Source organism: Sceloporus occidentalis, unplaced genomic scaffold, assembly GCF_023333645.1.
Source record: "Sceloporus occidentalis isolate IW3139 unplaced genomic scaffold, rSceOcc1.0.p SCAF_4, whole genome shotgun sequence".
In the NCBI taxonomy this organism is placed as follows: Eukaryota; Metazoa; Chordata; class Lepidosauria; order Squamata; family Phrynosomatidae; genus Sceloporus; species Sceloporus occidentalis.
In genome coordinates this window covers 77450564-77478369 of record NW_028316984.1, presented here as the reverse complement: position 1 = coordinate 77478369, position 27806 = coordinate 77450564, and the positions used below count along the sequence as shown (strand labels likewise).

Genomic DNA, 27806 nt, shown 5'->3' with positions numbered 1-27806 from the left:
CCAAATTCATAGAAAGATGCAAAAATATTAGGATGTCAGATTAAATTAGAACCAATTTTTTTTTTATTAAATATGATCTCTGATTCCAATATAGAAGATAAATTTGGTGTACTTTTATTTTATATGATCTCTGCAGCACGGATAATACTGTATGGGCATCACAAAGGAAAGGGGAAAAACACCTTACATGGGAAGATTGGTTGATGAAACTACTGAAATTTATGGAATTGGATAAACTTACCTGCTTAATTAGAGGAAGAGACTGGAATAAAAGGAAGAAATGCTGGGAACCATTAATAAATTATGTTAAGGTGTAAAAATATCTAATTATTTTATTTGGTAAAATTAAGTATGTATTTTTGTAAGATAAGTACCTATAGAAATTTATTTCAATTTATAACAGAGTATTATGAGGATGAAACAAGTAATATGTCTTAAAATAATAGAAACTAAAACAGCAAGTAGAGAATAAAAAACAAATTGAAATATGTATTAATGTATGAAAATTCTCATATCACAGATTATTGGACTTTATAAGGAAGTTTTTTGTTGTGTATTTATTGTATGTGTATTTGTCTTTGTTGTCAATGTTACTGTGTTTTTTTATTTTAATAAATAAAATTTATAATTTTTTAAAAAGAAATGTTTGTGGTATACAAATAGAAATATTTAGTAATGATTTACTATATATATCCCATCCTTCTCTTGACATGGATTCATGTCAGCTTGTAACATAGATTAAAATAAAGCAGAGCTAAAAACCTAATGATAAAAAGTTTTCAAAAGCAGTGAAATAAGCTATCCCATTAAAACACCACTAATTTAAAATACAGGTTGCGTTTCCCTTATTTAGGTTTCCAAAATCCACAATATTCCAAAATTGTTCAAATGCATGGCTGACGTAGCAACACCTCTGCTTTCTGATGCTCCTATGTACACAAAATTTGTTTCATGCACAAAATTATTAAAAATATTGTATATAAGATTACCTTCAGGCTATGTGTAATAGGTGTATACAAAATATAAATGAATTTCATGGTTACACTTGGGTCCTTTCTCCAAAGTACTGTATCTCATTATGTATATGCAAATATTCCAAATACTGAAAAAATCCAAAATCTAAAACTCTTCTGGCCCCAAGCATTTTAAATAAAGGAGACCCAACCTGTAGTATTTTAAAGCCATAACAGTAAGGCTAAAAAGTACAGTGCGTACACACACATGCACACACACACTTCCACTGAAAGTCCTTCAGCACAAACAGTTAAAGGCTTTTACCTCTGACAGAAGGACAGCAGAGATAAGTGATGCTAAAATATTTTTTTTACAGTTTGTAGTGCATTCTTTCTAAGTCTTGTCAATCTGGTACAAGTAGAAGAAGATGTTCATTGGGAAAAAAATCAAATGAACAGTCAAGTCAATTTGCTTTCCACGGACCACCATTCCACTTAGAGTTACAGGAAAAAACAAATGTCAGTGTCCCTTGGGAAAAAAGCCAAGCCTCTTAATTTTTAGTTGTTGTTGTTAACTGCCTTCGAGTCATGCTAACCCTGTGGATGAGACCTCTCCAAGAACCTCTGTCATGCACTGCTCTGCTTAGGTCGAGTAAATTAAACCCCAGGACCACACTGTTTGAATCTATCCATCAAGTGTGTGGTTTTCCTCTCTTTCTTCTACTCACTACCTTTCCTAGCGTTATTGTCTTTTCTAATGAGCTGTGCCTTTTCATGATATGGCCAAAGTACAACAGCCTCAATTTGATAATCTTGGGTTCCAGGGAGACTTCAGGCTTGATCTGTTCAAGGACCCATTTCAATCCATTTCTAAGTTCCAGAAATAGCACAGGTAGCCCCTGACTCCCAAAGGAGAAACATTAACAACCTCACCCCACTACACTAGAGAGACAAATATTAGAATTTCTGAATATTGGCTTTTCCCCACAAAATATAGTCCAGCAACCTGTTGTGGAAATTGCTTAATCTAGAAATCAAAAACTTCTTCTCAAAGTCATTGCACAGAACTGAACATGCTTCCTTAGAGTCATGCTCTGTCCCATTTCCATACTGCTTGGTGGTTGACATGATAGATTGTCATTCTCTAGTGTTTTATCATCGTGCCCAGCTGTTTCCCCTTCCTTTCTACTAACCAGGAGAAACCCAACACTGCTGCAAGCTATTGCTTGCCCACTCAGGGTTCAGGTATCAGCCACAATTCAAGGAGATTGAATATAGTACAAAGAAACCATGCAGGTCGGCAAAGCTGATGAAATCATACTTTTTTTCAAAAGCAGCTTGCTTCACCCAATGCGGAAGCTGTAGGGATCAAAGTTGCAGCCACAGCCCAGATTGCCAATACAGCAGCTTTACACGTGAACAAATGTTTCCTTTGGAAGTGGGATCGTCAACTGAAACATTCAGTTATCTTCAGCGATAACTAGAATGAGGAATTCATTATTCTAGAGCTCCCTTCTTTGCTTTTAATCCAGTCAGTCTTTAGATTTCTCCTTTGACTCTATAAACTAGGGATCGGGATCATCTTATTCTCCTTGATGCTGAGGGACTGAAACTCCCAGCAGATCTCCAACACAACCGATGGCAAAAAATGTTGGAAAGTCTGGCAATATCTGTAAATCCACAGCATTCCCACCTCTATGATAAACAAACTCATGGTTGATGAATACTCAAATATATTGGGACATCCTGCAGGATATGAATTCTGCACTGAAAAGAGCCAGACAGTTAGCTCTGAGTGAAAAATCACACAGACTAAGGAAATTATCAGACAGGGGACGGGATGTCCTTGTCCAATCCTTTTCCCATAGTTCCCACATGATCACGGGAAGGACTTTCAGATAATTTCACACTAATCTGGACATTGCCTCATCCAGGAAGTGCAAATGATAGCGATCGCGTGAAAGACTTTCATATGATGTTGCGCTGATCCTGTCATTGTCCCATCAGTGAGGTGAAATTATCCTGTCCTTGCCCTTCATTTTGCATTAATGGAAGAATCTATTAATGCAATTCCACTTCACTAACAGGTTTATGACAGACCAGTGCATCAAGTGTGAATATCTTTCACGCAATTGATATCACTGACAGGATAAGGATGGGCTTTGCTCCCATTCCCCACCTGATAAACTCCTAAAACAAATTTGCATCATTTTTATTTTGTGTAATATAGCCTTCCATTATTACTACACTATAATTTATTTTGGATGCACTAGCAATGAGGCAGAACAAGAACAAGCCCTGGTCCCTAATCAAAAACCATAAGACCGACATCCTCTTTGGCGTCCTTGAGCCTAAGGGATACAGCTTCTTTTGCACACATGTTACCACAATATGGAGGCAGAGATACTGGCTGCTTCTAAGTCACTGAGGGAGGACATTTTAGTCTCCACCCATTCCTAGTAACCCCAGTTAGGATCACTGGCATGCCACCATTAGCAGTACAGAGGTAGAGATGGAAGTGGGGATAGAATTCTGGGGTGGCAAGAGCACAGGGTCACTTACAGCCCACATAAAATTCACTCCTGCTTTTCCTGACTGCCATGTGCCTTACATAAGGAAGTGTGGAAACCTGGTGGTACCTCTGTGATTAAGTGGACTAGTATGGGTGAAGATTGTTGTTGTTGTGGGCCTCCAAGTCATTTTAAACTTATGGAAACCCCAAAGCAAACCTATCATGGGGTTTTCTTGGCAAGAGTTGTTCAGAGGAGGTGCCTTTGTTTACCTCTGAGGCTGAGAGAGTATGATTTGCCTAAGGCCATCCAGTGGGTTTCCATGGCTGAACAGCGAGTCATTGTCCAGCACTCAAGAAACTAGTGCACCACACTGGCTCTCCTGTTTAACTATCTATTTTAAGTTGTCTTCAATCCTGGTTTTGGAAAAAAGATAGATACAAAGGAGGAGGGGGATATCAAGGGGATTGTTTGCCTTCAAACCCTTTCTGACTCATGACAACCCTATCACAGGGGTTTCTTGGCAAGCTTCTTCAAAGGGGGTTTGCCATTGCCATCCTCTGAGTCTGAGAGAGTGTGACTTGCTCAAGGTCACTCAGTGAGTTTTTGTAACCAAGCAGGGATTTTAACCGTGTGCTCCAGGAATATACAGATCTTGTATTCCTTTTCTAAAAACATGTCTTTCAGAGGCCCTCATGTGCAAATACGCACTCCAGATATAGTCTGTTTACTCATTTGATGTTGTGATCTATATCTGGTTGAGAAGACCCAGATGTTGGAGAGTCATTTGGAACTGACAACAGAAGAGAAAAGCAGTGATCTCTTCATGCTGGTATTATTTCCCAGTTTGCCCATTTTCAATACTATTCTTCACTGCAGAGAGCCAATCTTTTCAATCAGCCCTCTTACTCCACTTGCAGGCAGAAGGATTCAACATGAGACAAAAAACAGAACTAGGGTAAGAGAGGAGTCTTTCCTCCAAAATAGAGGCCTTCACCATACTTGGCTCTACCACTAGGCAGAGTGAAGCATATTAAAATGCAGCTGGCTGTCTTCGGGTTGCTGGAGGAGGCTGCCCTAGTGCTAGTGTTGAAGTAAGACTCCACTGCCATTCTCTTTGGCTTCCATATGTAGAACTGGATGAGGCTAGTAGGCATTTTGTCCTTTGCTTCTAGCAGCAGAATGACTAGGGCTAGTGCTGGCTTTGGCATACTATAAGGCCCTAGACCCAGTCTCCCCAAATACACATGGTCCTCTCAGCATCAGTCAAACAAGTGGAAGCATTACCTGCACTGGTAGCGGCGTGACATGAGCCTGAAATCCTTTTTGCACAGACTACACACTCCAGAGTTCTGAGGAGTTGAACACACCACTGGCGAAGCAATGCCTTCTGTCTTCTGCCACAGAGCATCCTTCTCACTGTAGAAATGGGAGGAGGAGCAGCAAAAAAGGCAGAGAACAAAGGAGGGTCATTCTCTTTCTTACAGGCAGCTAATGAGAACCAGATAGAGGCTAAGCCCCAGATGGAGTACTGTACTGCTCTGCCATTATGATTCTATGATTCTACGATTCTACCCTGGCCTCAGAATGATAGAATTTTAGAGTTGGAAGGGACCTCAAAAATCACTCGGTCTAACCTTCTGGGGATGCAAAAAATCCATTACTATGGTATCCTTGATACACTCTTGATACACTTGATACATTCAGTTGCTGTTTAAAAACTGCTAACTGAAGGAGATATTCTGATATCTGAAGGAGATATAATTTACCTCATGTCACTAGGAAGTTCTTCCTAAAATGTAGTCCAAATTCCCTGGTAATTTAGGCCCGGAAGGTTAGTCCTTTGAAGCAAGAAAAAAATGCAATTTCTTCCATCATCTACATACCAGCCATCTTCCATGGCTGGCAAATGCCACCAAGAAATTTGTCTGTTTATTGCACTTATATTGTATCCAAAATGATTTGATGCCCAAATTGTCCTTATTCAATTTACATTGCCCTTGCCCAACTTAAATTGTCTATGCCCAACTTAAAATATATCTTTCAGATGAATAGTTTTGCAATTTCCTTCAGTCATCACTTCAAATGCTTCTGAGGAACCCAAAAGAGTAATAAAACTGAGAGGTTCATAGTAGACCTTGGAAATGTTACTGTTGGATTACCATTCACAGACTTCCCCAACCAGCAGGACAAGTGATCATTCTGACTGAGGGCTACATTCCAGAAAGTACCATTCTGACCTCTGGTTAATAGCACTGAGAAGTCAGGAAGTTGCCTTATTGGATCAGTGATTCTCCTAACTCTTCAACTTTTTGTCTTCACCAAGGGATTTGTCAACTACCTCCACCCACCTATAAAAATTAAGTGGCATGGCATGGTAATGGAAGGGAAGAAAATATTTAATTAAAAAAAGACATATGAGGAGCATGGAACTTATTTTTAAGCAATGATACCCCCAAAAGTGTGATTTTTCCTTTTAAGTGCATGTGCTTCTTAGACATCTTGCTTTAAAGTTAAAATATTGCATTCTTTGCCGCTCCATTTTAATGATACATCAACAAATTAAGCAGTATGGTACAGAATGTGGCTTCTAGAGGGTCAGGAGGAGGGAAGCAGCCACAAGCAAGCCAAAGTTTGTAGTCTCTGGTCTGAACTGACTGGTAGCTGCTCTCCAGGTTTTTCAGGTAGCACTTTTTCCTAGACATAATGGGAGATACCAAGAATTGCACCTGCATTCTTCTGCATGCAAAGCAGATTCTGTCACTGAGCTATAGGCCCTTCCCGTAATCTAGCTGCACTATATGACTCTTGCTGGTTTCTCTTTATCTTGTCTGCTTTGACTTGTTTGTGTGTGTATGTGTGTGCATGCGCACACACATGTTTTGCTCACTGCCACTTATGGCTTTCCAAAGCCAGTAAACACAGAAGGATGCTACTCCCTTTCCTGCTGTTCCTCTTGGCCCTCATTCACTCACCGCAGTAATTCCAGCAGCTTCCCTTTCATACTGCAGAAAAGCTCCCCCTGTTCCGACAACTGCTGTTTGTATTTCTTTTCCTTTTCTTCTGTTTCTTGGTGGCTTTTTGCCAGTAGGAACTGCAATTGTTCTTTTTCTTGCTGAGACCTAAGTAAGAGAAAGAGGAATATCTGAAACACTATTACATGCACTCCTGACATAAATAAGTTTTATAATTCTGCCTAGTATCTTCCAAAGAATTCTTGGAATTGAAGGTTTACTGTGCTGTTAGAAGCAGCACTGTATCAGCCCACTGCCTCCAAATTACAGTCCCCAAGGTTTAGAATAGGGTGTGAAAAATGTGTGGCCCTCCTGATGTTGTTGGACTGCACAGCCAATGGTGGGGATGATAAGAACTGCAGTCCAACAACATTCAAAGGGCCACATGATCCCCAACTTGGTTTACAAGACAAGAAAACAACTGTTAAACAAAGGGCTAAAACAGACGGACAGTAAGCGCCAGCTTCCCAGCGTTGTGGGCATGTGGCATTCAAACAGCACACGCCCCCAAGCCACCGGGAAGCTGCACAGCTGACTGTACTTCAAGGTATTTGGGCAGAATGGCATTTACATGTGCCATACCGCAGAAATGCCAACAAGCCACAGTGGCAGTGGCAAAGCTGGCTTTTTCCTGTCTCAAAAGGGAGCGGGGTTTTTTGCCCCTTCTTTTTTGAGCTAGGAAAAGGCCAAGTTGGGGGTGTGGCACACGGTTGTTGCAGCCCCAACCTGGCAATCAAAGGGGCGCTGTGATGCTGCTCCTTCAGGCCCATCTGTTTCAGCCCTAAGTCTACCTTTAGAGTCACAGCTGTGAGTCTTGGAATCTCTTCTAACAGTCTGAACTGTTTGTTGCTCACTACATTGGTCCCTGGACACAGTGTATTAACCTCATTGTAACTGGCTGAATAGCAATAACAAATGCCAAAAAGTGTCAATTACCTGTGTCCCAAGAGTCCCTCCACCCACACACAGTGACATGCTGTCCTTGGGGATATCCACAGTTCCTGTCACAGTGCTTAATACCTGGCATTTTTTTCCTACTCACACACCTGGTAAGGTACCTTGTGAAGCAGCCAAATGCTCCTGGCTAAGCTTTATATCCTCTTGGTAGGGAACACGTGACTTTGCTGTGTAGCAGAAGATTTATCACAACCACAAAATTGTCTATGGGTGCATCTGCACTGTAGAAATAATGCAGTTTGACACCACTTTAACTGCCATAGTTCCATCTTACAGAGTTGTGGGATTTGTAGTTCAGTGAGGCACCAGAACTCTTTGGCAGAGAAGGCTAAAGACCTTATATACCTACAAGTCCCAGGATTCCATAGGATGGAGCTACAGCACTTAGTGTTAAACTGCATTATATCTACAGCACCCTATACAAATTTCCCCCAATTTACAACCTTTCCAAGGTGTTGACCTATTGCTCTCCATTGTCTCCAGTCAACATCCAAGGGGGCACATGCCTGCCATGCCTGATGTATACTGAATGGCAGTGGCTCTCTACGGTTTTAACCAGAATATTTCCTGCTTTTAGTTGTAGGATGCTGAAGACTGAACCCAATAGTTTCTGCAAACAATGGTTATCCTCCTCCACTGAGCTTCAGCTCTTTCCTTAAAATACAGTATTAAATGGAATGTGTTCATCCTCTCACCGGTTCAGCTGCTCCATGAGATTCATTGTAGTTTTTAACTTGGCTGCTAGCTTTTGCTTTGCCTGCTGAACATCATCCGTCAATTTGCCCAAATGGCTAGTTAGACTCTGAGGAAAATTGGGTAAGGGTGGGGAGAAGCAGAACAGAAAGCAAGTCATGCAAGTGTGAGAGACCAGATTCACTGTCTCCCAGGAGCAAAGAAGAGGTCGAGAATTCTATGGTTCTTTGAAGTTCCAATTTTCTGGAACAGTGCAGTGGCAGCTTTCTTTCCATTTCCCCCCAAGAACCATTTAAGCCTTGTCCACACACCAAGAGCCCCCACCCCCATTCTGGCATCATCCTGCTTGGATGACACACATCCTAAACTCCAGTTCTGATTCAAGCAGTCCAGACAATGGTCAGCATGTTCCTTGCCAGAACTGGGATATAACAGCCTTAAAACATATTTGATCTGGAGCCCTAATGCCACAGTGGTGGTCTGCGCGGGCTTCCTCCTGGACTGCCTAATAGCAATAGCAGCTTCATTTATATGACGCTTCATACTGCCTAAGCAGTCTCTAAGTGGTTTACAACTGTACACTAATTGCCTCCAACAAGCCTTGTACTCATTTTAGCGACCTCTGAAGGATGCAAGCCTGGCTGGTATTGAACTCACAACCTTATAGTTTGTGAGTGAGTGGCTGCAGTACAGGCATTCAACCACTGCACCACCAGGGCTCCGCACTTGTGCCACTGCTGTGGGTCACTTGTTTTGAGGTCAGAAGAAAGTGTCCAGCCATGTGGCCATCCCTGGATGCTTCATTCTGGCCTCAGATACAACTGACCCACAGAGGCAGTGGATGCAAGACGTCTACACAGACAGCCACCCTGGCATGGAAATGAAGGGTCATGGGGGGCGGGGAGAGATTGGGGCACCTGTGGGGCCAGGAAAATCCAGGCTGCACCCCCCCCCCCAGCATATTCTGGACAGTGAAGATTACATTACACCTACATTAAGCCACATTTTGCCCCTACACCTCCTTGCCTGGTATTTTCCCAAAACTACAGCCATTGTGGGCTCGGGTGGGTACCTTCTGATCCCTGACATGTCTTAAGTTTCCAGATGTCCTAGCCAACATGGCTAGAGATTGTGGGAGCTTGAAACACTCCTGTTGTATAGAAATCCTTTAAGAAGCTAAAACGAAACACACTAGGTTGGTCCAAAGGCCCATCTAATAGAGCATATTTTCCAGAGTATTCAATCAAATGTTTCTTCTGAGAGCAACACACCAAGTCAATAGCAAAGCTTGGAAAAGTTAGTTGGTATTTTGGGGGCAACTATTTTTGGAAAACAGAAGCCACCAGCCAACATGACCACTGAGCGGTAGCTCAATCCTCTGAACAAAAAGATGTCAGTTACAGATGATGCTGGGATGAGAAATACTGTGTTGCCAAGGAGAGAAGAATCTCGAAGTAGACGCGGACGAAGCCCCAGGAAGAAGGGACTCGCTAGACCAGCCTCCAGAAGAAAAGGATACCCAACAAAGAGAAGGGAGAAATCTGAACTCAAATCCGCTTTTGAATTTGGACTTGGAAGATACGCAGCTTATACATTCAAGAATGTTGGAAACCTAACCAGGTCTATAAATTCCTTAATTTTATTTGGGGGATTTGGGTACTTTAAAATTGTTTGATTTCTAGGCAGGGGAGAAGTACTAGAATTTGTTTGTTGGGTATAGCTCCGAGTATGATTAATATCTACCCTTGTATGGGTTAGGTATAGAATCTGAATATTCCTTGAGGATAGTAAATTCAGGTATAAAATGACGCTCAAATTAGCATCCTGGAACGTGGGGGGCATAAATAGGGAAAAAAAGAGAAAACAAATATTCCATCTTTTGGAAAAGAGAAATTACGATGTAGTCCTTCTACAAGAAACTAAAATAAGGAAAGGGGAGGAAAAATATTTGAGAAACCCCAAACTGGGCAATTGTTTTGCCTTGTCGAATAAGAAGAGAAAGAGAGGATTAGCGGTTTATGTAAATAGGAATTTCCACACGAAGGAATTAAATAATGATCCGGAGGGAAGATTTCAAATAATAGAAATAGATATAGGTGACATGAAATTGATAGTGGTAAATGTTTATGGACCATTGGAAAAAAAAGACATCTTTTATCGGAGGTTAAATGAAGAACTAATGTCTTATGACCTAAACAATATAATATTGGCGGGAGACTTTAACGGGGTAATAATGCCAAAGAGGGATAGGAAGGCGGAAAAAAAGATTAAGGACAGTCAAGGGAAACTTCCCAAGAGCTGCAGAGACTTGATTCAGGAACACAATCTTGAAGACCTTTGGTCCTATAAAAATGAAGATAAACCAGGATTTACCTTCTATTCCGAACCACATAAATCATGGTCCCGTATTGACCTATTTTTACTGTCTGGAATATTGGCTACAAAGGTGAAGTTAATGGAATTAGACCCTAGATCACTATCTGATCACTGCTTGATTGAAATGTCGATGAAGGTTGGGGAAAACCGGGAATTTTCATGGAGACTAAGGGATGAGCTTTTAGGGGATAAAGCTTTTGTGGAGAAAATGAGAGAGGAGATAGCCATTTACTTTAGGATAAACGAGTCACAAGAGATAAAGAATAATGTGGTCTGGGATGCGGGTAAAGCGGTGTTTCGGGGGTTATTCCTGAAAAGGGCCGCGGAAATAAAGAGAATTAACAAAAAGAGGGAGAAAGACCTATGGGAGAAACTCAAAGAGAAGGAATTATTGCTAAAAGCTGACCCGGCAAACACTCAGATAAGGAACGAAATAAAAATCCTGCAACAACAAACACAAAGCAAAATTAACTTAGAAATTGCAAGAAATTTAAAGGCGACTAAACAAAATTTTTTTGAAAATGGGAATAAAGTAGGGAAATGGTTAGCAAAGAAATTAAAAAAAGAAAGGGAACGAAAAATTATCCCTAAGCTAAAAACTGATAAAGGACTGATCACCTCTAGGGAAGGGATAATAAATTCATTCCGGGAGTTTTATCAGAATTTATATAAGGCTCAAGGCCATGACAAAGAACAAAAAACGGTTCTCCAAGAGTACATTAAAAGGAAAATTAAGCTTAGGATTACCGAAGACCAAAGAGAAAGATTAAACGAGGCGATCTCGAAACAAGAAATATTAAAGGCAATCGAGAGTTTGAAGGAAGCCAAATCCCCAGGAAGGGATGGTTTCACTCCAAAATTTTATAAGGAATTTAAATGGGAATTGATAAACCCATTAAATAAGCTTCTTAATTCAATAGCAACAGAAGGAATCCCTCCCTCTTGGGAGGCTGCTAATATCTCTCTCATACATAAGGAAGGAAAAGATCCGTTAATAGTTTCAAATTATCGCCCAATTAGTCTCTTAAATGTGGATTATAAGATTTTTACACACATCTTAGCAGAAAGACTAAAGACGATTCTAAATACGATATTGGGAATAGAACAGAATGGTTTTTTACCAGGCAGGCAATTAAGAGATAACATCAGACCATTAATAAACTGCCTAGAATATTATCATGTGCACAACGAGAGAAAATGCGCGATAGTTGCATTAGATATGGAAAAGGCTTTCGATTCTTTAAGTTGGGATTTTCTGCTTGAAACTCTTAGACAATTAGGCTGTGGGGATATATTTATAGATCAAATAAGACAAATATATAGCAATCAAAGTGCGCAAGTGGTAGTGAACGGGGAGAAATCTTCAGAATTTAAACTTTTTAGAGGGGTGAGACAAGGGTGCCCCATCTCCCCGCTTCTTTTTTTGACAGCGATGGAAATCCTTATTAATGCTATTAATCAAAATAAGAACATCAGAGGGCTTAAAAAAGGGGGTCTGGAATTGAAAGCGAGGGTGTTCGCAGATGACGTTATTTTAGTATTGGAAGACCCGATCCAAGGGATAGACTCATTACTTTATGAATTAAATCAATTTGAATTAGTCACCGGATTAAGAGTCAACAAGAACAAGACCTCAATGTTAACCAAAAACCTTACCAGGGAAGAAGTGGAGTTGTTAGAAAGAAAGACCGGTTATAAAGAGGAAAAAAAGCTAAAATACCTGGGGATTTGGTTAGCAAAAGATAACCTTAGACTCTTTGAAAACAACTATGTTAACGTTTGGAAAGAGGTTCAGGGAAATATGAAAAGATGGAACCAATTAAACCTTTCGTTATTGGGGAGGATCTCTACAATTAAGATGGTAGTGCTTCCAAAAATAATGTTTTTATTACAGAATTTACCAATTGAGATAAAAGAAAATAACTTTAGGAGTTGGGAAAGGGAACTTAAAAAATTCGTTTGGAAAGGAAAGAAGCCTAGGATAAAATGGTCCACCCTGAAAGATGCTAAAAAGAGAGGGGGATACTCTTTGCCGGACTTTCAATTATATTACTGGGCTTGTAGCATGGTGTGGATACAGTGCTGGATAAAGTTGGATGACCCCTATATTTTAAATTTGGAAAATACTCACTTGAGATTTGGGTGGCATGCCTTTCTGTGCTATGACAAAAGTAGATATAATAAGGATTTCGACAATCACGCTATGAGGAAGTCACTTTTAATTACTTGGAATAAGATTAAAAAATTGTTTTATTTCAAATTACCATATTGGACTTCACCCCAAGAGGCGTTTTTTGGCAGATGGCTCCCGCAAGGCAATTGGCTAACTTACAATAACGCATTGACTAAGATAGGACCAGGGAAAGTTAGCATTAAAACTAGAGAGAGGCTGGTTGAAGAGGGTTATGAGATAACCTGGTTCAATTATATTCAGATCTGCCAAAAATACAAAGAAGATATAAAAGAGAAGGGAATTGAACCCGGATTTAACGAATTAGACGAGATACTCTGGCAATCGGATAAAAAAAAAATAGCCAAACTATACAACTTATTTTTGAAGAGAACTTTAGAAAAGCTTGCAGTCAAGGATTATATGATAAAGTGGTCCGAAGACTTAAACATGACAATTAAAATGGATGAATGGGAAGGGGCTTGGAACAAGACGGATAAGTTCACAGTGGGCCAGAATCTGAAAGAAAACTTTTTAAAGATCATGAACAGGTGGTACATTACCCCCTGGAAATTAAAAAAAATGTCCAAGTCCTCAGATGGAAACTGCTGGAGATGCGGAATAGAGAAGGGGACACATTACCACATGTGGTGGAAATGTGCGGCAATTCAAAAATTCTGGGTTAAAATACATTTGACTATGCAACAAATTCTAGAAATAAAAATTCCAATGAATCCCAAATTATTTCTTCTGAACATAACTTAGGTCCTCGATCCCAAAGACGAGCAGCAGAATTGGAGGATAGTTCTCTATATGATCACAGCGGCTAGAATAGAGATAGCGCGGCTCTGGAAAACTAAAGAAGTGCCAACTTGGGAAAATTGGATGATGAAGATCAATGATTATAGAGAACTAGATATTATATCCTGTCATGTCCAGAATAGAAATAACAACAAGAGAAAGGAAATGTGGAAAAAAGTCCTGATCCATTGGGGGAAAGTGTGGGATTTAGATATCTCTCCGATTGTAATCTAATTTGGGTGGCAAGAATGGAAGTGAGAATAGAGGGACGGGAGAAGAGATGTAAAACTGGTCGAGTTGGAGGGAGACTTCAATATATGCTATCACTGATGCATTATATTTCTGTTCTAACATTTCAGAACCTAAATAGACTCCAAATGAAGCAGAAGAATTTATAAAGACTCTTCCAGTTTTATTTTTTGTATCACTATAACTGTTGAGAGGGTTCAGGGAAAGATAATTTCAGATATTATTGTATAGTGATGTGGTAAAATGCAAGATAATCTAAGTCTATTAGAAAATTGAATATACTGTGTAAAAGGATATAGGGTAAATAGACTTAACACCAAAAGGTATTCAGATCTTAGAAATTAGAATACAGCAGAGAAGCTTCATTTCTTACTTTAAGCATGGGCTGTTTAAGTTTAACAATAAGAACTTCCCTTCAGGAGAGACAAGAGAAGAAGAACGAAGAGGGGTATGAAGATGTTTTTTTTTACGAGATCAATTTCATTTGTGACATGATGAATCTTCAATTGTGTGTTTTATGTTTATTTTAAAAATTAATAAAGATCAATTAAAAAAAAAAGAGAGAAATACTGTGTTGCCTCATATAATAATAATAATAATAATAATAATAATAATAATAATTATATTTATTTATATCTTCCTGCCTCTCCCAATTGGATCGAAGCGGGATCACAACAGAGTTTAAAAAATACAATTAAAACATTAAAATATTATTATCACACAAGTTAAAACCACTGTTAAAAACATAAAATCACTTATCAATGTACTCCTCATGGAACAACAGGCTCCTCCTACCTTGCTATGGGCTTCATGCTTGGCACTTCCGATTTTCTTGACAGCTCTTTCCAAACCTTGTGGCACATCAGCTTGAAGTATATCTGTGTCTGTTAGTTGGGGCCTTGCTAGTTCCAGCACATTGCCACAAGGGGGAGCACTCTCCTCTGTGGGCCATTCCCAGCACTGTTCCAGTTCTTTACTCAGCTTCTTGGCTATGTGAGTGGCTTGCATTTTCTCTTGTTCTAGTTGCTCCACATGAGTTTTTAACTGCAAACACTGCTCTCTTAGGGAAGAGGCCACCATTTCATTTTTATCCTGCAAGGCTTTCTGTAGTGCTTGGCTGGTAGCCTTCACATTCTCCAGCTCACTTCTAAGTTGTGTGGCCTCCTGGATCTGTCCCTCCAGGGAAGCAATAGTGCTCTCTTTGTGCTTTGCTAAAGCCTCTCTTTCTTTAAGGGCTTGCTGCAGGCTGGCTTGGAGCTGTTTCCTCTCCTCTTGAAGCTTAACTACCTCTTTTTCAAAAATGCCAAGCTGGCTTATCAGTTCCTGCCTGGTTCTTTCGCATCGGGCCTGCTCCTCAGCTAGTTGAGCAGCCAGATGAGATTTCTTGCTGGTCATTTCTTCTAACTGAGCTTCCAGTGTAGTGTTTTTCTCCAAGGTTTCCTGGAGCTGACCTGATTTGGTCTTTAGGTCCCTTTGCAAGCTTTCATATTCTCCTTCCTTGTCTTTTAGGGCCTTCTCTTTTTTCTGCAGAGACATTTGAAGAGTAGCAACATGCTCTTGACACACCAACAATTTCTTCTGAAGGTCCTGCATCTCTAATTTTGTAAATGCCAAGCTTTTCTCCTGAGAAATGAGAGTTTCTGTAAGGGTTTCCCTCTCATTTTCTAGCACCTTTATCTCAGCTAGTCTTCTCTCTAATTTCTCCCTTAGAAGATCCTTCTCCAACATGGTCTCTGCTGCCCTGCCATTCCTCCCTTCTAGCTCTCCCCCACTTGTTTCCAACTGGCTGTGCTGGCTGCTCAGGGCAGCTACTTGGGTTTCCCACCTCTCTAGACTCTCTTCACACATTTTTAGTTTCTCCTGCAGTCCCTGACATTGAGAAATCATCTGCTGGTGCTTCAGTTCTTGGGCCTCCATGTCTGCCAGGCACTTTTTGTGTTCTGCCTCCTGAGAATTCAGCCTTTGTTCTGCCTCTTTAAGAAACCTCTCAGCAGCATCTTTGCTGGCCCATGCCTCCTGGCATTCACTGGTCAGATTGGCAAGCTTACATTCTGCCTCTCTGAGGGATTTTTCTACCTTGGACAGCTCTTGCTGCTGTTTCTCTTGCTCGTCCATTTTCTCCTTGTGTTGTTTTTCATGATTGGCCAGCTCCTGTTTCAGAGCTTGGTTCTCCTCTGAAAGGGCTTGCTTTAGAGACTTGTTCTCTTCTTTTTGCTGGGCCAACTGCAGCTGCAAAATACTAAGCTCCCACATTAGTGCTCTCAGATCCTTCTGTTTCCAGCAGCCATCAGTTTCAGAAGACACCTGATGTGGATGTTCCATATTTCCACAGAGGAAATGTTCAGGCTGAGGAAGTAGGGAACTAAGATCTTGAGTAGAAGACACCTTGCCCGGCTGCTCCTTGCTGAGTTTGACCTCTTGGGTCTTTGATTCCACATTTTCCCTCTGCACCTCCTTCCCAGAAGCTGGATGCTGGGCTTCCTTTTCCATAAAATAATTCTGCTTTAGGAGGGAACCCATCTGCAGCAGACTGTTCTTTCTGCTTCTCCAGGCTCCAACCCACTTTTCCATTGAGTGTTCCAGCCTAGGCCAAATGGCATTATCATCTGTTGACTCAGGACCACAAGGATCTTTGGTTATTAATGAGTTCTTATGGCCTTTGGTGGCTCCATGGTTGTTTCCTGGACCTTGATTTGAGTTCCCAATCTATGAACAACAAACAAATAAACAATATGTTACAGAGAAATGTTACCATATTGGATCCCAGGAAATGGAAGAGAAGCAATGGGTGCTCAGGTTTTTGCATGTTCATGAACAAAAGCTGGGCTTCAAATGTCTTATCACACATTGATACTAAACAAATAAGAATGAAGAAAACACATAAGCAAAAAGGACTCTCCATCTTTGGAAGTGTTTAAAGAGAGGTTGGATGGCTATCTCACAGGAATGCTTTAGTTGTGTTTTCATCCATGGTTTCCTCCATGGATTAGATGGACCTTGTGATCCCTTCCCACTCACACTGACTTCTACAATATGTCTGGGGAGGGCAAAGTTGCTGGATCACCACTCTCTTGGGATAGAGGGTAGGTGGGCACAGGGAGATCTCAGGCTCAAAGGGCCCTTTCAGACCACACAATTATAATGCTACGATCCTACTTTAATTACCATGGCTGCATTCTATGGAACTTGTAGCTTGGTCAGAGACACCAAAGAGTTCTTCAACTGCAAATTCCAGGATTCCATAGGACAAAGTCATGGCTATTAAAGTGGAATCATAGTGCTATAATTATGTAATAGGAAGGAGCCCTAGGTCTTCTTGAAGGAATGGAAAAGGACATACCAGGGCACAGCAGTGTTCTAAAGCTATTGCTGGAGTCTTCTAGCAGGGAGTATCTTGCTATGCAATAGAATAGGCAAGGAAGTGGAAACTACATACCTCAGAGGATGCAATCTCTGCATGGATGTGGCTGGCAACTGGGATGGAACATTGGGGCAAAGCCCTAGGAGAAACAAAAGTAACAGATCTGAAATCTGTATTTCATCTCCAACCTCACGGCTGTCTCATGAGGAAGATGTGCCTTTGCCAGAGGTTGAGCCTCCCTTATCTGCAAATCCAAAATAAAATAAAAAAACAAAAACCCTGAAACTTTTTGCCACCAGCTGCTTACTTCTGTCTTCAAGGAAAGGAGGTTAGTCTGACATCCAGGCCTTCTGAACTTTTCTTCAAGGAGCTCTTGCTTCACCACTGTCAGAAATTTTATAGAGGGGATAAAAGGAGAAGGGAGGGAGGATTCAGGTCCCTATAAAAATGATCGTCCTCTACATCCTTCTCCCTTTTCTTGGTAGCCGAGTGAAGGTTTATTTGCTGGCAGCTACCAAATTCACTTGGATTTCTCCCTCCCTTTCCAGCTACTTTGCTACAAGGGTGGAAAGTGTGCTGACAGCTGGGGAAGCATCTGGGACATCTGCTTTTTGCAGGTGCCTTGTGTGAAACCATCAAAATATGCCAATACAGGTATTCCAAAATCCATAAATAAATAAATAAATAAATAAGAAATTCAAAACACTTCTGCTCACAAGCATTTTGGATAAGGCAGGCTCAACCTGTAAATCTGGACATGGTTTCTCTAGAAGGAGATTTCCCTGGATGGTGGGTAACTTTTTACCATCCAGATGATGTGGTGCTATAACTGTCATAGGCATTAGACAGCACAGGCAATGGCAGGAAGAATCATGAGAGTTACAATCCAGTATTATCTGAAGGGCCATAATAGCCCACCATTTAGGCTAGTGTCATGGGTGGAACAGCATCTTCTGTGGGTCTAGAGGCCCATTCACACTACACATTTATAGCACTATCATTCCATTGTAACTATCATGGCTCCATCCAAGAGAATCCTGTTGTTTGTTTGTTTGTTTGTCTGGTGAGGCATCAGAGAAGTTCTCTGGCTGAAGCTTCTAAATGCCCCTTCTTCATCTGTCAATCAGAGAAAACACCAGCTGTAGTATAGTGGTTTGCATATTGGACTTAAACTCTAGAGACCAGGATTCAAATTTGCACTCAAGTCATGGAAATCCACTGGGTGACCTTAGGCAAGTCATACTCTCTCAGCCTCAGAGGGGATGTTCCCACTTAAGATTTGAAACGATTTAAAATATAACATTTTTAATAGATCCGATTCAAAATAACCCTGGTCTTATCCCGCGTTCCGAATCGCTTTTATTCTTCGTTCCCATCTGGTTTTTTAAATCGAAGTTTTTACCTGCAAGCGTTCCTACTTGGCATGAAATCGGTGTTTAAATAAAGCGATTCTTCTCCTCCATACCTTATTTGGAGCTGTCAATCAATAGTACATCAGAATGACGTAACGTTAATCCGGAATATTTGGAAGCGATTTATCTTTTGGCATCGTTTCCATTTCATTGACTGTTTGTGAATTTAGCAAATTTAGGAAAGCGAATTTAGGAAACCCAAGCTCTTTCCAGAGGAACTATGGGATAGGTTTTGCATGACAGCATCCCCTCTTCATGTCTCCCAAGACAGCCAGGGAGAATCCCTTCAGAGAGCACAGAGATCAATGGGGGAGGCTTCTGGCAAAGCGAATTTAGGAAACCCAAGCTCTTTCCAGAGGAACAATGGGATAGGTTTTCCATGACAGCATCCCCTCTTCATGTCTCCCAAGACAGCCAGGGAGAATCCCTTCAGAGAGCCCAGAGATCAATGAAGGAGGCTGCTGGAAAAGCAGGGAGGGAGCACTCTTCCCAAAGATTCTCTTTCCAGGGTTGGAGGAGAAGGCAGATTCCATTTGAGAAATGGAGGGAGAAAGGCTCTATCCCCCCCCCCCCCCCCATTGATCAGAGCCCTTCCTTGCCTGGGCGAGATCAGATGCCTCCTCGCGAGGAGCCTTCCCTTCCCTGCCTGGGTGAGATCAGAGCCCAAGCGGGCAGGGAATGCCTCTTTGAGAGGAGCCTTCCCTTCCTGCCTCTCCTCCGTTAGAAATGGGCTCTCCCCACACAGAGGGGAGGTTGCAATCCACCGGCAGATGCAGGCGCTTGAGCAGCCGGGACTTCAGGCGCTTAAAGCGCTGAAGAGATTAAGCGCCTGTAAACCATTAAAATAAAAAATAAAAATGATCCTTATCTCTTATTGAAAGACCACAGCGGACAAAGGGGTGAGGGAAGCAAAAATGGCGACAGCCATGACGGATGGGGACAGAAAGGGCAACTGCCCCAAGGCCAGCCCCATCGCACTCGGCTCCTCCCATCCATCTAACCCGATTTCAAAGGTTGTCGTTCCTATTTAAATGCTCCGGTTCCTAACTCGAATCAAGGGAAAAATGAAGGTCAGACCCTTCGTCTTTTTTAACGCGCGTTAAATGACGAAAAATCGATTCAAAATTTTAAACCGCTCTACGATTCGATTTGTAGTGGGGACGATTGCGGGTTGCTCTAGAACCGTTCTAGGTTTAAATCGGATCCTAATAGGAACGCCACTCCTTGGATTCGATTCAGAACGCGGGGTTTCACCTAATGGGAACATCCCCAGAGAAAAGCAAAGACAAAGCCCATCTGAACAAATCTTGCCAAGAAACCTCCATGGCAGGTTTACCAGGAGCCCTGGTGGCGCAGTGGTTAAATGCCTGTACTGCAACCATTCACTCAAAACCACAAGGTTGCGAGTTCAAGACCAGCAAAACGGCCCAAGCTCGACTCAGGCTTGCATCCTTCCGAGGTCACTAAAATGAGTACCCAGACTGTTGGGGCAAATTAGCTTACTTGCTAATTAGCTTACTTGCTGTTCACCGCTATGATCTTTGGAATAGCGGTATATAAATAAAACAAATTATTAATTAATTAATTATTAGGTCAGATAAGTCAGAAACAACTTGAAGACACACAACAACAATGAACTCTCCATTTCAGGATTTCATAGGACAGAACCATGGCTGTTCAAACAGTGCTATCAGGGCCCATTCTATAGTGTGAATGTGTTCTTATACTGGCAGGAAGGTTGAGGGAAAAGCTGCAACAAGCATGTGAATCACAGAAGATGAGTGGTCATCAAAGCAGAGGATGGATGTTACATAGCTAACAGTCCAGAGGGATTTGTAGAAGGAGGTGGAGGCTAGTGAGAGTATGAGGAAAAGGCAGCAAAGAAGGTACAGAGATTAGAGTAAAGGGAGGCATTAACAGAGAAGTGGGAACAGCAATGATGAAGGGGGAAAGGGAAGAGTAGTGAGCTGCAGTGTGCAGGTATGCATCAATAATACAGAAGCAGATTTTGTTGTAACTTTTGACCCTCTGAGATGATATTGGACTGAAACTTCCAGGATTCCTCAGCACTGTCTATGCAGACTTGGACTGATGGACATTGTTATCCAACAAAATCCAGAGGAGCCACAAGCTGTTCACTGCTGAGATAGCAGAATAGTTTAATCCAAACCAGACTGGAAGTTTTCAGCACCCCAACATATTTTTTTAAAATGACTTCTGGCCACTTAGAGAGGAAAGTACAGTGTTCACAGTGAAAATATGTAAGAGAGACAGCAACAAAACCCCTCCCTTGCACTGGCCCCAATGCACCTTACTCCAAAATAATAATGTGAGGAAACTGTGTGGAGAATCCAAGCTGCATATCCTCCTGCTACTCACTCAGAGACCATTGGCCATGCAGCATCCAGGTCTGCTCTGCAGAGTGCCAGATGGAAGATGATGCCATCTAATTCATAGAGGGAGCCCAATATATCCAACCACAGCTTTCTGTCCAGGAAGGGGCTGCGTGCGTAGTACCATTCACTGCAAGGAACAAACCAGAACAAATCCTGAAAAAAACCCACTGTCTCCATTCCCATTGTGGACCAGGTCTTATGGGATGTAATTGACTGAGAAGGGGGCAAACATTCTAGTTACGAGGTTATGGAGGTAGTAACTGATCCCATAACTCTCCTTCACCCCACCAAGCTTCTCTCTGTCAACTGGGGCAGCCCAGTTACATAATACACATGTACTATGGGGACATCTGGGGAACTCTAGGCAAAGAAAGAAAGAATGGTTTGTTTTGGTATTGGTAGGTGGCAGCATTGAAGGTGGTCCACAGAGACTAGCAGCATACTAGGGTGACCTTGATTGTTCAGAAAGGGCACAATGGTATTATATTTTCATTGTTTATGGTAACAGAATACAGCTCCTCTGTCTTCTCTGACCAAATGTGAAGCATTTTGACATTGTGCTGGGAAATGAATTAACATTTCCTAGTTGAACCAGAACAACTCCTGACTTGCTTTTCTGCTGCTCAACACACTCACTTATCTGGGCTGGTTCCATTGTTAGGCAGAATTAGGCAGGATGGCAATCAAAACACTGACACTTTTTGATTAGCAGGAAATATGGCCATAATGGCGAACCTATGGCATGCATGCCACAGGTGCACATGCCTGTGGCTCCTCCCTCCTGGCATTTCCCAGTCTCCAGATGTCTCTCTGACGCAGCTAGAGGCTGGGCAATGGGCTCTGGGGGGCAGGAGCCACAGACACACACTTCTGGCTCCTCCCCAGTGTTTCCTGGCCTCCAGCTGTCTCTCTGAGGCAGCTAGAGGCCAGGAAACAGGCCCTGGGGGGCAGGGCAGGGGCCACAGGCACGCGCCTCCTCCCTGGTTCTTCCCGGCCTCCTGCTGGAGGCAATGAAAGGGGGGCTTGAGTCTTGCCCCCAGAGACCAGAAGTTTTGCCCCTGGAGAGTAGAAACCCTTCCCCCGGAGGCCGGAAGCCCCTCTCCTGGAGGGCACCAGCCCTGCCCCTGGCAATGGGTAGAGCCTGGTGCTGGGAGAAAAAATAATTGGGGCACACAGCTCCGAAAAGGTCGACCATAACTGGACTATGACATCATCTGCCACTCTACACACACACACACACAGAGAAACTCCCCTGTTTGAGTTTAACTGCAACCTCCATAGTAGTTGAAGGAGGGAATAAATTTTCCTACCAATACTGTATTCTGATTATTTTGCTGTTGTGGCCCTTCAAGTAGTTTCTGATTTATGGTGACTATCATGGCATTTTCTTAAGATTTGTTAAGATGTGATTCTCCATAGCCTGTGCTGGGTTTCCATGATTAAATGGGGATTTGAACCTTGTTCTCCAGAGTTGTAGTCCAATATTCAAACCATCTAGCTCTCTCTGATGAGCTCCCCCCCCCCCCACTCAATAATCCTTAATTACTTTGGGATGGCACAGTCTTCAGTAGGCAATTAAGACCCTCTAATTTTACCAAAAAACAGTGTCTGATGGAGGTGAAATCTACTATTTTTTAAAAGAAAGAAAGAAAGAAAGATCACCATTTTCCTCATGGTGATGCTATATTTACTTTCACAATGAAGCTTCCACATCTAAATTTACCTCTATACTACTGCAGGATGGCAGATGCTGGGACAAGGAAGTGGAGTATCAGAAGATAAATTTTGTCCCACATGCCCTAAGCTAGCTGGTACCTCATGATATGGTGGAGGATGCTGCTCCATAGCTTATGCTGAAGAAAGATTAAGCTGCTTGTCCATTCAGTTTGTGTACACAGAAGAGGGCCACCGTTTTGTTCCTTGCTTGGGACCAAGCCTAATGCTTGAGGCTCCATCTTTAGACTCCAACATATAGTAGCAACACTGCTTTGTCTAGACTTTGTCCTTGTGCCTGAATCCCATTCCTTCCTTGGAATGCCAGAGTCCTCCATGTTTCTCATTCATCATATCCACTTTACCATTCTTTGCCTTGTTATCTTTTGCACCATGATCCTAAGCATGCAGTCACATCCTGTGTCCCAAACATCTTATGTCTCACCTAAACCACAGAAGATTATCGCACCGGGGTTAAAACGTTCCCCGGTGCATTCTAACGGAAGCGAGCATGGAGTGTGATGGGAATGCAATGGGGCCCAGAACACTATTTTACCACACAGCGGAACGCCACCATCGCCACCAAGCGTTCCCATCGTGTTCCCATTGAGTTCCTGGGGACACCATTTCTGGGGACGCTTTGAAACAGTTCCCAGAAATGGCGTCCCCTGGAACTCAATGTGAACACGATGGGAACACACAGCCCGTTCTGCTGTGCGGTAAAATAGCATTCTGGGCCCCATTGCATTCCCGTCACGCTCCATGCTCGCCCCCGTTAGAACGCACCGGGGAACGTTTTAACCCCGGTGCGATAATCTTCGCAGTCTTCCTTTACCGCAGAGAACCCTTACCTAGTCACTTCTGGTTCCATGAAGCAAAGTTGCAAGGTCTCAGCCAGCTGCTGATGGACCAGGCAATAGCGGATGAAAGCACGTCCTTTCCCCACAGATGTTTTCAGCTGCTGGATCAAAAAGAGGCACACTTTGATGTACATTCAAGGGTAGAAGAATAATCTAATGCCACTCTATTTGCTATAGTATTCTTCATTCATATTGTCTCTACTCCACCTGGTTGGCATAAATGCTGTGAGAAACTTCCCCTACTTGCTGCCAGTGCATGAATTATTCATTAATTACACTTGGTTCCTTGTACAAGTCCATCCATACTTCTTTTTTACACAACAGGTGGAGATGACATAATGTTTACATTTTTTCTTCTCCATAGTTATACTTTCTCATATTGCAATGGTTTATTTGTTGCTTCTTGGTTTTTTTAAAAAAAATATTTTTTAAAAACTTCACTTAATCCTTGCAGACAGAACTTATACATTTTATTTAACTCCATAGCAGAGGCTAGAGCATGTGTTGCCCCAGATGTTGCTGGTCTGCTACTCCCATCATCTATAGCAAGTATCTGGATGTGGGCATCCTCCAGATGCTATTGGACATAATTCCTCACCAATGTCAATGCTGGATAGAGCTTCTGGGAATTGCAGTCCAGAAATATCTGCAGGGTGGTGTGAATCCCCACTGTGGGTTATATTAATAGCCTTTACGGAAGCTGCCCAAGAAGTTTCGATGTTAATATGCAAAGGGATCTTGTAGCACCATTAAGACTAATTGAATGAAAGACATTGTAGCATAATTTTTTGTAGATTTGGTCTACTTCCTCAGATGCATGGAGTGAAAATGGTGCCAAAGAAAGACATTGAGATCAAGTGTAGATGTTACTTGGCATAAAATACTATGGCCATAACACTTGACCTGAAGGAGCTTTGTGAAAGGTTTATCTGTTTCTGGGGTGAATCCATGGTGGTGGTAGTCACCTATACAGACCTAAATGACTTGGGTATCTGGTATCTAAAGGCATACCCCTCTCATTACTAGCCTACTCATGTTCTTAGATAAGGAGGTGGGGGATGCCTGCCTCATTGTCCAACCATTCAAAGAAAGCATGTGATAGCATAATATAGGTTTTTCTCTGTGGTGGTACCCCAACTTTGGAATACCTTCCCCGAGAGGTATGCCTTGTGTTAACTTCATTTTTTCACCATTTATGACTGATTAATTTTGCTGTGGATTGAATAACTGTGTCAAGATTTTGGAACTCAGTGCAACAAACACATATTTTATCATATACTTGGCTCACATAAAGAAATTAAAGAGAGAAGGGAGCTGAAGTTCAGATGACATAACTCCCCCCATAGAAAATTTGTCACGTATCAGGATGCTTTTAATGAACCATAGAGACTATTTCCAGTTTTAAAAAACAGAGCAAAGGAAAACTTTACTTTATTTTATCTCACCAAGAAAACCCTCTCTTTGCTTAAAAAAATGTTGTCCCAATTTTTATGGCTGAAGTCAATTGCTGTCAACCCACAAGAACTAGGTGTTCTCAATATGAACATCAGCCTGAACAACAAATTTTTATCATACCGTCTTTTCCTCAATGTTTTTTTTCCCCCTGTGCTCAGCCAGGAAAATAAGAAATCAAATTTTACCTTTTTAACAATCTCAAACTGCCACTGACAAATCTCTTAGGAGTTGGGTTCCAGCTAAATCCACTGTCCAAACTTGCTGCCACTTCCTCCTTTTCAATAGCTGTCTGCTGCCAGCACGAAGCCAGTACTAACCACATTCTCCTTTCCACCCCATTTACCTTGCATCCATACCCAATAAATTTTATTAAAGACATTTTCTCAGTATCCTGAACTGGGTGGGTTGTTTATCTACTTTCTTGATTTATATCCTGCAAAATATGGACAGTGTCTCTGTTTTCAATTTATTTATTTATTTATTAAAAAGAAGTGACACCCAAGAAAACACATTTTACTAAGTAGTCCGTTTTAATCCCCCTTCTCATAAGACAGCACCCTGTATCAATGAGCCAGAAAGAAATTTGCCATTGTGGTACATGTTTTCTTGGGACCACAGAAAACCACTTTATGGCAAATGTCTTCATATGGTCTCTTCCACGCTAAGATTCTATCATTCTTAGGGTGCATAGAAATAATGCAATTTGGCACTTTAAGGGTCATGGCTTGATCTTACAGGATTCTGGGATCTGTAGTTTGGTGAGGCACCAGCACTCTTTGGCAGAGACAGCTAAATCACCTGGTAAAACTACAAATCCCAGGTTTCCATAGGATGTCATTACAGCACTCAAAGTGGTGTGAAATTGCATTATTTCTATAGTGCAGATAGACCAAGTGATGCTCTTGGTCAAATTAGCACCTGCATTCTCAACACTGACTGGCACTTGTTCTCCAAGATTTTAAGCATTCTAATCTTACTTGGGAATCTACTCCCTAGTGCTATTCCATTCAAGACCCTTCTTCGTTTCCAAAATCAGATCTTTGTGGCTTGGTATGAGAACCATTCTGGTACAGTATTTTGAGCATTGGACTATAACTCTGAAAATCAGGGTTTGATTCCCTGCTCAATAATAAATACTCACTGGTTGACTTTGGGCAAGTCACACTCTCTCAGCCTCAAAGAATGGCAATGGTAAATTCCCTCTAAAGAAACTTGCCAAGAAAACCCCGATAGGGTTGCCTTAGGGTCATCATAAGTCAGAAATGACTTGAAGGCACACAACAACAACAACAACAACAACAACAACAACATGGTATACAGAAAGCTCCTAAGCAGAGCAGATATATCATCCATCTTACTTTATCCAGGGAAGTGACATGCTGCAATCCTGCATGGACTCCACTCTGCAACCTTGTTAGGATTCTGCTCAGAAAATCCCAGTAATCTTTCTTCTGCCCAAAGAGATTTCTCTTCTCTTTCAAATCATACTGGAATGATAATATAGGATTGGGTGTGTGTGGAGATAATGGCATTATTAATTTGTATGAATTTTGTGGATGTTTTTACACTATCAAATTGTTATCTTGAGTGTTGCTTTGGGTATATTTTCCCCCAACAAATGAGTAAATAGACTTCCTTATGATCCACTAGATTGGGGCTCACTGGTGTGGCTGTACATTTTAAAGGTGAGGCTGTCAGCATGCAAGTCCCCATAGTCAGCTCCCTATGAGAGTCCAAAAATGCAGGCATATTGATCCACATGTATTAACCAATTGCTTCTTGGTCCACTGGGGACAGGTCATTTGTAAAGCCAGTGGCTCTTGCTTATTGAAGACCAAACTGCCCCAAACACTTCATGTGCTAACAGGAATCGCTCACAACAATATATCATGTCTGGGAAAATCTACCCTATTCCCCTCTCCTCTCCTTTTGCTCTTGGGATGATTTCAGCTAAACCCAGAGAGAACAGAAAACTTTGATTCCATAGGAGATAATCTCATCATTCCTGCTAATGAAAAGGGTCCCAGTATTTCATCTCTTCAAGACATGGCTACAGCACTCCTGGGATTACAGGGTAAAAAAAAGAGGTTTAAAAAAAAAAACAGGAACAGTTTGGGGCTCCCTGCTGTTTATCAGACAACTTATGTTAAGTGTGGGAGAAAAGTGTGGCTCTCCAGATGTTGTGTTTTAGACTCTAACTTCCATCAGATACAGGACAGCCCAACCAAAGATTAGAGATTAGGGGAGCTGCAGTCCAACATCTAAAGAGCCACATGTCCCCACCACTGCCTTAAGATGACACACTCTTACTAATAATATCTATTTTTGTTATTCAGGATGTCAAAGAGATCTCTCAGGAGCAAAAAAAGAGAAAAGAGAAAATTTAAAAAAGGGGGGATACTTCACAGGTTGAAATTGAATGGTCACATTGAATGGCCATCTATTGTTCTCATTATATAGCGTTTAAGTGACTTTGTGACTATACTGTTTTCTTTTGAAGGTCACATTCCCTCAGGCATACCCTACTGGAAGTTGTATCCTAATAGTGGGTGAGCATAGCAACTGCCATCTCATCTCATCTCTCTCTCTCTGCCATCTCAGGCCTTGTCTACATTGTTGTTTTACCCCAAGTTCCCCCCTCCCCAGGATTGCTGTGTCCTGCTTACAAAATGCAGGGCCAAAACCCCAAATCGGGTCTGGACTGTCTTCATGACGCCCACACTTAATTCAGGGCTTCCTCCCCATAACCTGCATTTTAAAAGCTCACTTTGTGTTGTGGTTTTTCAGTGGGTTTTTAGCAATGACAGATGGTTGCCTTTTAACTCACACTCCCCATTTGTCACCCAGAGCCACCCCGTTGGCTGCAAGTTGCTCTGAGGTTAAAAC

At 41.8% G+C, this 27806-nt stretch overlaps 1 protein-coding gene across 1 annotated transcript in view; it reads right to left on the bottom strand.

Moving 5' to 3' along the window:
• LOC149314014 (uncharacterized) overlaps positions 1-27806 on the bottom strand; it is a 135696-nt gene that overhangs the window by 1326 nt on the left and 106564 nt on the right. The window contains exons 6-13 of the mRNA XM_089523053.1: positions 26279-26407; positions 23457-23563; positions 20876-21019; positions 17160-17223; positions 14519-16429; positions 8130-8236; positions 6439-6585; positions 4751-4882 (exon numbers count right to left, since the gene is read on the bottom strand). Coding sequence (XP_089379179.1) covers positions 4751-4882; positions 6439-6585; positions 8130-8236; positions 14519-16429; positions 17160-17223; positions 20876-21019; positions 23457-23563; positions 26279-26407 — 2741 coding nt within the window. The remainder of the gene's footprint in view (positions 1-4750; positions 4883-6438; positions 6586-8129; positions 8237-14518; positions 16430-17159; positions 17224-20875; positions 21020-23456; positions 23564-26278; positions 26408-27806) is intronic.